At 48.3% G+C, this 10534-nt stretch overlaps 1 protein-coding gene across 1 annotated transcript; it reads left to right on the plus strand.

Annotated features, from left to right (window-relative positions):
* Positions 1 to 7125: 7125 nt before the first annotated feature.
* On the plus strand, positions 7126 to 9682 carry LOC123152678 (ankyrin repeat-containing protein At5g02620-like). Its single transcript, XM_044572172.1, has 2 exons — positions 7126 to 7914; positions 8371 to 9682. The coding sequence occupies exons 1-2, from the start codon at positions 7239 to 7241 to the stop codon at positions 9453 to 9455; spliced, it is 1761 nt and encodes a 586-aa protein (XP_044428107.1). The 5' UTR covers positions 7126 to 7238; the 3' UTR covers positions 9456 to 9682.
* Positions 9683 to 10534: the final 852 nt, after the last annotated feature.

Below are 10534 nucleotides of genomic sequence, written 5' to 3' on the forward strand. Positions count from 1 at the left end.
GTGCTGAACGCGGAGGTGCCGTACGTTCGGTACTGAGGATCGTTCGATCGTGAAGACGTACGACTACATCAACCGCGTTGTCATAACGCTTCCGCTTAAAGGTCTATGAGGGTACGTGGACGACACTCTCCCCTCTCGTTGCTATGCATCATACTGATCCTGCGTGTGCGTAGGATTTTTTTTGAAATTACTACGTTCCCCAACAGTCTGGATGTAAGTTCACTTGGTCAAATGCCCAAGAAAACCCAGTGCTGACTAAGATCGACCACTTCTTTCACTCTGATGATTAGGACTTGCTTTTCCCTAACGCACACCTCCAGGCCATCTCATCTGCTTGTCTCGATCATGCCCCATGTTCCTACATTGGGCACCAAGATGCGGCGCAAACCCTCCTTCAAGTTCGAGGAGTTTTGGCTTTTTCCTAGCAGGATTCAAAGATAATATGGCCCGAGGGATGCCCGTTCATGCGACCAATGCCATCTGAAGGAGGCACATTAAGCTGGCATGCACCACAAAGGCTCTAAAGAAATGGCTGCGGGATGGCGTCGGGATCTAAAAACACAGATTGAGATTATAGAGGAGGTCATCTGGAGACTAGACCTTGCCGAGGAGGGTAGACCTCCCCATCCGAGCTCGAGTTGTGGCGCAAGCTAAAATTTTCATATCTTGGCCTACTATCCTTCCACGAAATAAAGCTCCGACAGCATTCCTGCCTCACATGTACTAGGCTTGGCGATGTCAACTCGAAGTTTTTTCATGCCAAGGTGAATGCATGTAGACGTAGAACTACATTCAAACGTCGCGGGCGGACCAATGAATTTCCATAAGGACTGAGGTCAAGGAGCGCATGCTCCTCTCGCATTTCCAGAGCCACCTTGGGACTCCAATGCCTCGTACAAAGGGTCTCATCTGGGACAACCATGACTTACACACGCACAATCTCTTAGATCTGGAGGGCCCTTTCAATGAAAGTGAGATCAAAGGCACGATCTTTTTGTTACCCTCCACTAAGGTGCCTGGACTGAATGGGTTCATTGGGGCTTTCTTCAAGCCCCGTAGGGAGATCATCAGGTTGGATGTTGTCGACACAATCCTGCAGCTTGCAAGCCTTCGAGGAGATTGTGCTTCCTTCATTAACTCGGCTAAAATCATTCTTCTGCCCAAGAAAGCTGATGCTCGTGTTGTGGGTGACTACCGACCGATTAGCCTCCTCCATAGTATTTCCAAGATCTTCTTCAAGTTTTTGACTAGCAGGCTAGCCCCGATCTCTCCCTACACTTGTTTCCAAATGCCAGAGCACTTTCATCCATAAGATGACAATTTCATGCACATCGAGAACCTCATCAAAGACCTGCACCGTCGTAACATCCGCGCCCACTTCCTCAAAAGCTTGATATCTCCAAGGCTTTCGACTCTATAAACTTGGCTTTTCTGCTTGAAGTTCTTCAGCGACTGGTTTTTGTCAATGGTGGCGGGACTGGATTTGCATGTATTAAAGTGTCGCCCCCCACTCACTGCATGCATATCTTCAGAATCTCTCACCTCTACCGTATTAAAATACATACATTTTAATTTATCTTTGGTAATTACAAATAACTGAACTTCTCAACAAAAGAGTTGTTTTCATAAACATTTGAAATTTGGCAAATAAACCAATATGGGTATATCTTAAACACATTTTATCTTTAGTGTTTTAATCATATTACAATTTAATATTCCAAGTAACTGAAATATATGTTTAACTTTGTTGTATACTTGGAATTCTGGCGAAAATAAAAATATCGTATATATCATAAATTCATGTAAATTTTACTATTTTAGACATATTTTAATTTGATATTTGAAATAATTACAATAAATGTTCAATTTTAATTCCTCTAAAATTGAGAGAAATAAGATAAATGTGTTCATTCTTTTCCGAAATAGAGTGAATAAATAAAATATGTGTTCATTTTTTCTATACAATTGAAACATGTGTCTAATGTATGGGACATGCCTAAATATGTCTTAAATTTATCTGCAACATTTTAGAAAAATTAGTGAAACAATAAAACATGTGTTCATTTTTTTCCAAATTGAGTGAAATAGTTGAAATGGGTGTCCAATTGAGTGAAACAGAATTCAGGGAAGTTATTGAGAATATGTATTCATTTTCATTATAAGGAATTTAATAGTTATGAAAATGATTTCGAATAACAAAATCTTTATGAGACAACTTTTGAAATAAAGGAATGGTTGAAATAATTTTGTGGAATAATGAAAATAATTGAAATAACCTTTCTAAATAATGTAAATATTTGAACTAACTTTTATTTTGGAAATAATGAATTATTTCTGATAGAATTTTGTGAAATAATAAAAATACTTGAAAACAATTATTTGATATACTGAAATAAATGAAATCATTTTATCAGAGTCATGAAATATTTCTGAAATAATTTTAACATATAGAGAATAGTTGAAACCGTTTTTTTAACAATGAAATATTTCTGAAGTAACTAAAACAAAATTTTTGAAATAATGAGTATAGTTGGAATCACTTCTTTGAATTAGATTTTTTCCTTGGGTAATTTTATTCAGCGACATTCGTTGGTGATGCATGGCAATACAAATGTTTTATGCGGCAAATTTATGTGTTGGAGCATGGCAATTCTTTGAAGTGAACAAGGCAATTTTTGCAACAAATCCTCTGTTTGCCAGAAGTTGCCATGCGTTTTCGAAGAATTTTCCATGAAAACGTTTACAATTGCATGCTCCATAGCGAATGCAAAGAGGCTATTGGGGTTCTTTTTTCTAATACCACTTTTTTCAAGCAACGAAATAATGAAACTAGAATAAGAAGTGACTTTTTAGGGAATACGACTGAAATAAGTAAAAGGAACATCTGAAATAATGAGTGACATGTGTGGAATTCGATTAAAATAAGTGATACAGAAATATGATTGGTAGAAGGAAATTTAACTAGTCAAAATGTAAGCAAGATTAGTCTTGTTTTAAAGGTGTTGCTACGAGGGTTCACATATTAAAAAATATATCAAAATTGAACTTTTAATTTGAAAAATATACGTAATCTATATTATTACAATGAAACTGAAATGAAGTAATTTTATAAGGGAAAATCATAGCAGATTAGAAAATGTCCGTGTATTTTCCAAAAGTACATGAGTTTTGTAGAGAAAGAATTTGAAAAAATATTCATTTGAATTAACAAAATGTCCACAAATTTTAAAATTTTAACTTAAAATGGGAACAGGAAAATAATAAATAAAAATAGATAAAAAAAGAAAATGACAAAAAACCTGAAACAAAACCAAATATAAACCATTAAAAAAATCAAGGAAAAACACAAAACTCCCCGGAGGAACCTTCCCAAACCGATTAATAAGAAACATATCGGCTGGCCCGTTCAGGCACTACCGAACCAACGTACCTCGTTTATTCCCCCAAAAAAGCAGACCTCGTTCTATTTGGCGCCTAGGATTTTCTGATATTTTGAGCGTGTGGGTTTAGAAATTCGTTAGAGCTGCTCTGGTAATTTTTTTAACACAAACACAATCGCTTATATACACGCGCATACACGCACCTCTATGAACGCACACACGCACATCAAGACTTAAACCCTGATTGGTTCGCAGCTGCTCTGGTAATTTGCTGTGTTTGTTGTATGTCATGCCTATATTTTTTTTACGATGATACGTGTTTCAATCATATACAATGTTCAAGTTACAAGTCACGTAAACAACAACCTAACAAAGCTGAAAAAATAGTTAAACTCTAGTCTTTGCGCAAAAGAACCACCAACCAAGAAAACAAAATGCAATAAAGGCCGAAAAACCGTCTGTGCTTGACGCCAATGCCCGCCACTGCTTCCGACACCACAAGAACAACCAAAATAAAATATGACGGATTACCTCTTCAGCCAAGCTCAACGCGGATCAATTATTGATATGCGGCTTTACAGGCCTCCAAATTAGCTTACCAAAGGCGAAGTCATTACTGTTGAAACAATCAGATCGAAGCAGTACCCCGCATGTCATCAAACTCCAGATCTAGTTACCCCCGCTCGACGATGATGTTGGAGGTGGAAACCATACCTATCAACCACCAGCACGAACCTAGCACATGATCCACCGTCTTCCAGTTGCATCGACGCAGATTACTATTTGCATACACTCTTGCACCGCCTTCTGAGCTCTGTCGATGCAAAAGCAAACACCGTCTCAACGGCGGAGTCTGGGACAGAAGTCCACCATAGGGATGCCGCCACCACCACATCATTTCCACTCGAATAGACTAGCAATCAGATCCATCATCCATAAACAAGCAGAATGTCGTGTCGAGGAAGGATTTGAAACTTTATTATTCAGCGCCGTTGTCGCTCTTGCCGAAGCCATGATATCAAACTGTCAAGAACCTAAGCTGCTAAGCCCTAAACCTAAAGCTACATGATTTGTACGTGCGGAATCCAGCGCCCTACCTCACCACCAACGACCGAGAGGGATGTCGGCGGAGGGGAGCCACCGAAGGATGTTCCCCTCAAAAACCTAGTCGGCTTAGCCGCCTCCACATATTTTTTGGTTTTGGTGGGCCGTGCCCATAGGCATGGCTCCTTGTCAGCTTGCAGATTTGCACTAAAAATTGTCGTTCCGTATTTCCTCAAAATATGAGAGAATTAGAATTGCCTTGCATAATTTGTAATAGGAGACGTGTATTTTTTTAAGAATTATTTTTTCACAACTCAAAAAAACATCAATACCAACACACAAACAAAGAAGCACACAGGCAAATAGTGAAATCATACAAGAAGAAAGATATGTATGCGAAGGAAAAAACCACATGGCAAAAGTGAAAAGCAATTCAAACTTGATGAGAAAAATGCAAGTGGAGGCGAAAAATCTCCGAGGCGATCAAAATAACGATGGGCAAACTATAACAAGGACCATAATTGCATCGGCTCCACGGGCTGCACCGGGGCGCCCAAACCCCGGCCGCCTAGGGGCCCTTGTTCTCCTCCTCTCCCCTCACCGCTGCCGGAGGGTGTCGCCGGGCAAAGCCCGGGCGGCGTCGGCGGCGGTGGGGCTATATGGCGGCGTGGTTCGAGCGGATCTCGAGGTCCCGTCTGACTTCAATGGTGGTGTGCGGCGGCGGGAGCGGGGCTCAGCGGAGAAGTGGGGTGGCGGCCATGGCTCGTGGAGGTGCAGAGAGCCGCGTGGCCGCGGCGACAAGGGGTGGCTGGGCGCACTGATGCGCGCGGGCGTGCATCTGGCCGGGTGAGCGCGGCGGCATCCTGCTGCAGGGATCCGGTGCTATGGCTCGTGTATGGCGCAGCGTTGCTGCTGCCGGGCGGATCCAGGGGCTGTCAGGCGTGGTGGTGTGTCAGGGAGGAGCGAGGGCGGTTCTAGGCCAGGTGCGGATGCCGGGGCGGCGGCCCCGGGATGGTGGTTGCAATGGCGGCGGCTGTTGTCGTGGTAGTGGCGTGGAGTTCGTCGTCGCATGAGGTGCGGTGGTGGGGTTTTTGCGTGGTGGTGGTTGCTGCAGGTGGTGGAGGTGACCTCTCGGGCGATCCGGGCGGCCATGCTGCTCTGGATCGGCAATCCGGTCGTGAGACGAGGAGCTCCGGCGAAAGAATTGCCCTGACCATGGTCAGGACCGATGACGACGGCACCTACGGATGTTGTCTACCTTCTTGGAGGCGTCGCTGTGGAGCTCCTTCGGCCTCACGATGGATTTGGCTCTCCGGATGAAAATCCTAGCTTCGGTTCTCCGAAGCAGGCGGCGGCGGCATCTACGTCGTGTCCTTCTTGAAGGCGTCGCTTGGGAGAGGCGATTGAGGCTGTTGCGAGGATCTCTCTACCATCAGGGTCAGTGGATGTCGGGGCAGCGGCCTCGGACTTGGGCGCCGAGACGGCGGTCTCGGGAAGCGATGCAGCGACGGCTCCATGAGGTAGGGCTGCAGCTCAGCATGGCTTGGGTGGCGTTCTTGAGCTGCGAGGGCGGCAAGGTCGTCGGCTCGGTCGATGCGTTCCAGTGTGGACGGTTGGACTTTATGTCGGGGCGGCGGCCCCGGAAGCGGTGTGACGGTCGTGGTCTGCGGGCAGTTTACTTGCGCAACGTGGGTTGTGGGTGGCTGGGTCGTGCGGCGTTGTGGCTCGAGGGCGAGCGGTGGTATGTCGGGGTGGCGGCCCCGGAAGCGGTGCGACGGCCGTGGTCTGCGGGCGGTTTTCCTGCGCAACGCGGGTTGCGGGTGGCTGGATCGTGCGGCGTCGTGGCTCGAGAGCGAGCGGTGGTATGTCGGGGTGGCGGCCCCGGAAGGTGGAGTTGGTTGATCGCGCAGGGCGCGGTGGAGCGGTGGATGTCGGGGTGGCGGCTCTGAGATTTTGCAGTTTCGAGGGATCCGACTTCGTGTCGTGTGGGCGACGAGGTTGCCTTCGATGTTGGCCATTGGCATGTTTATGCATTTGAGCGCAGGTCATGTGGTGTGCATGTCGTTCATTTCTGCCGGAGAGTCCCGTGACTGCTCCTCTCATAGTAGTCACGGATTCTTCTTTCTTGCAGTGGTGGATGGCCGGCTTGTTGTATTTCGGCATGTTGTCGGCGAGTGTGGGCTTGGCCCTTGATGTATTGGTTTTTGCCCAGTTTTCCACTAATTAACCGGGCAACTCTCTTCTGCTTAATTAATGGATGAGGCAAAACTTTTGCCTCCGTATCGATTTTTTTTTTTGCATCGGCTATATATCGTATAACATCACAAAGACAATATGAAAGGTTCTCCAATAACAACGTCTTTAAGAAGGAAATGGTGCTCAAGCGCCACCAGCGATAGCCCTGTAGTTTGTCTAACTGCTACTCCCTCCGTCCCGTAATGTAGGATGTCTATATTATGGGACGGAGGGAGTAGTTGTAAATATAATTTGAATTGCTATATATATAGTAGCTAGTTAACTCTAACCGGATCGAGCGTTGGATTGGCTAAAGTGAGGTGACAGCGTGAGGCATATACCAAAGTTGGTTGGCAAGCAAAGCACCCCGCCAAGTGCACGTAACCGCAGCACCGGTTCAAAAATCAGTTCCAAGTTCAAGGGGGAAGCAAGGAATCCAGCCGGTGTCCGTCACAATTTGTTCATACGCATGACCAATCAAGTCAGGCGCGGTGTTCTCCACGATCGAGCTAGGTAGCACAGAAGAGGAGGGTTAAGAGTACGTAGAAGCTACTCTAGTTGGTACAGTACGTAAGTAGGATGGACCCAGCGTTGCACGCGGCGGCGGTGAAGGGGAGCGTGGCGAGCCTGAGGATGCTGGCGGCCGAGCGCCCCGACATCCTTGGTTCCAAGACGCCCCAGGAGAACACCGCGCTGCACATCGCCGCGGAGCTCGGCCATGCCGGCTTCGCCGAGGAGGCCCTGGGCGTGGACCACAAGCTGCTCGTCACCAAGAACGCCGACGGCGACACGCCGCTGCACCTGGCGGCCAGGTCGGGTAAGGTGGACATGGTGGAGCTGCTCATCACGCACGCCAGAGTATTGCCTTCGGAGCAACCGCAGCACTCCCCCGCCGCCGCGCACCGAAAACATGTTGATGGACACACCGGAAAACCTTCCCCGACCTCCCCTGGAACTGGAAGCACGGAGGCGCTGGGGCCTCTGTTGATAGCCAACAAGGCCGGCGACACCCCGCTGCACCAGGCCGTGCAGCACGGCTGGAGCGCCGTGGCGCTCAAGCTGCTGGACGCCGAGCCCAGCTGCGGCCACGCGCTCGACGCGAAAAAGCAGTCGCCGCTGCATATCGCCGCCCGGGAGGGCCTCGCCGACGTCGTGAGCAAGATCGTCAGCCATCCCTGGGTCCGCGAGAGGTTTTTCCCCTCCGACTCCGTCAGCGGCACCGCCCTCCACCAGGCCGTCCTCGGCGGCCACAGCCGTAAGTATCGCCTTATTTTCGTCGAGAGGGTGGTTTTTCAGCTCCCGGGTTTCCAGGCACCCTCTATGAACGGGAAAATAAAAAAAAATAAAAATCTAAAACTTTGCAACATCAAAGATGATCAAATTTTGTAGGTGCTTGCAAGTTTTCATGCTAAAAAATCTTTCAAGGAGCTGTACACACGAAAAAGATTTCAATGTTTGAAGTCTTGAGCACTTTTAGCACTGAAATCTGAAAACTCGTTTGTACACCCTTCTCTACATGATATTTTGACATGAAAACTTGCAAGAACCTACAAAGTTCGGTCATCTTTTGATTTTACAAAGTTTCAGATTTTTTTTCTTTTTTTGGAATTTATTGTTCATACAGGTGCCTAGACACCCCGGAGTTGTTACACCTTTCTGTTTCGTTGATCCTGTCCTGTATCGTGTAACTTTAACGTGGCAAGGCAAGCAGGTGTGGTGGAGATATTGCTCGTGGCGACGCCGGAGGATCAGATCGCGCTGACGGACTCGAGCGAGAACAACGCGCTGCACTACGCGGCTCAAAAGAACAGCGCCCGCGTGGTGAAGCTGCTGCTGAACCGGAAGGTGGAGCTGGCCTACAGGCGCAACCGCGACCTACAGTCGCCGTTGCACATGGCCGCCAACTACGGGTCGACGGAGGCCATGGTGGAGCTGCTTAAGCACTGCCCCGACGCGGCGGAGATGGTGGACAGCAAGGGCAGGAACGCCTTCCACGTCGCCGTCACCAGCGGCAAGGTGGACGCCCTCAAGCGCTTGCTTAAGCACGTCCGCCCCGAGGAGATCGTCAACCGCGTCGACCATGGCGGCAACACGCCGCTGCACCTCGCCGCCGCCCTGTCGCGCGTCCAGTCGGCGCTGCTCCTCATCAAGGACTGCCGCGTCAACCCCTGCGTCCTCAACCGGGACGGCCAGTCCGCGCGCAGCCTCATCGAGAAGCGCGGCGCCAGCGAGGAGATGGACACCTACGAGATGTACCTGTGGAAGAAGCTCAAGAAGCACGAGGCCTGCAGGTGCCAGAAGCAGCAGCTACCTCCAATCGCTACTTACCAGTCGCTGCGCGGCCGGAGGGCTGGCCACGACGAGTACTTCAAGCACAGCGTCGAGACCTACACGCTGGTGGCCACGCTCATCGCCACCGTCAGCTTCGCCGCCACCTTCACCATGCCGGGGGGTTACAGCCAGACCGAGGGCACGGCCATCCACGGGCACACGGCGGCGTTCAAGATCTTCGTCATCTCCAACACCGTCGCCATGTGCAGCTCCGTCGTCGTCGTCTTCTGTTTCATCTGGGCATGGCGGGACCCCGTCAAGTTCAAGCTCGACCAGCTCATGTGGGGCCACAGGCTCACCATCGTTGCCTGCCTCGCCATGGTCGTCTCGCTCATGACCGCTGTTTACATCACCGTTGCGCCCACGGCAAGGTGGCCTGCGTACGTTGTGATCGCCATCGGAGCGAGCACTCCCGCCGTGGTGTTCCTCATTCTTGGGAAAGAGGCATTGTACATCCCACTATAGCTACTACTCGCTTTCCTTCGTGTCTGAAAAGAAGGCCTGCATTTTTTATCAAGTCAAATGCATGATTCAAAGTTTAAACGGTTTTTATCAAGTCACACGGCCCACAGGACCCTATGTGGCAATTGTTCACCCACACACCGTGAGTGCGAATGCATGTGTAATCAACTTTAGTTGCCATGTGTAATTAACTGTAGTTGTCATGTCTGCCATGTATCATTAAATATAGTTGCCATATGTAACTAATTGGAGTTGTCACATGTGGTCAAATCATAGTTGCCATGTATGATCAATCATAGTTGCCGTGTGTGATTAACTAGTTGCCCCATATGCACACCTGTAGTTGTCGTGTGCTGTTAAACCGTAGTTGTCATGTATGGTCAACCATACTTGGTGTGTGTGATTAACTAGTTGCCACATATGCACACATGTAGTTGCCATCTATCACCGTATGAGCGAAGAGCAGTTTCGCCCACACGTTCGGGCGAGTCCTCCTGTGTCCGTTCGGGTGAGGAGCGCCCACACGTGTGGCACTAAATGATAAAGCCCACACGACGTTGGGTGTTTATGTGGCTCTCCATCCATATGGCAACTACTTCAAAATTCATGCAAATAAATCAAACGGCATCGAGTGCGTGCGGGCATGTTGATAAATGCCACACGTGTGGGTGTTATCATTTGGATTGATTTTTGCATTGCGCAATTTTGCATTTGTATAAGTGGATTTGTGTGGAAGTTTCTATGTACTACCAATCAATATACATCTAACAAAACAAGAACTGCTCTATAATTTGTAGTCAATCTAACAAAATTACTGATGTCTAGTTCTTATATGAGGTGTTTGGATCAGAGAGTGGTAATGTTAATGGTAAAGGAATTAGATCACGCTGGTAACTGGGACGTAATGAAGACATCCTTGTTTTGTTTGGTTCATACCTGCAAAGGAATCTGGGGCGGAAAAGAACAGGGTGGCGAACTTGCGATCTGGGGCGGCGGCGGTGGCTACCAGGCGAAAGGGCCGCACCAAAGAGGCGGAGGGAATCTGGGGCGGAAAAGAACAGGGTGGCGAACTTGCGATCTGG

The sequence above is a fragment of the Triticum aestivum genome, chromosome 7A (genome assembly GCF_018294505.1).
Source record: "Triticum aestivum cultivar Chinese Spring chromosome 7A, IWGSC CS RefSeq v2.1, whole genome shotgun sequence".
In the NCBI taxonomy this organism is placed as follows: Eukaryota; Viridiplantae; Streptophyta; class Magnoliopsida; order Poales; family Poaceae; genus Triticum; species Triticum aestivum.

Excerpts from the sequence above, each read along its gene's own strand:
- LOC123152678 (XM_044572172.1), top strand. The coding sequence starts at position 7,239 with ATGGACCCAGCGTTGCACGCGGCGGCGGTGAAGGGGAGCGTGGCGAGC. Across the intron at positions 7,915-8,370 it reads CGTCCTCGGCGGCCACAGCC|GTGTGGTGGAGATATTGCTC; the intron begins GTAAGTATCGCC and ends CAAGGCAAGCAG.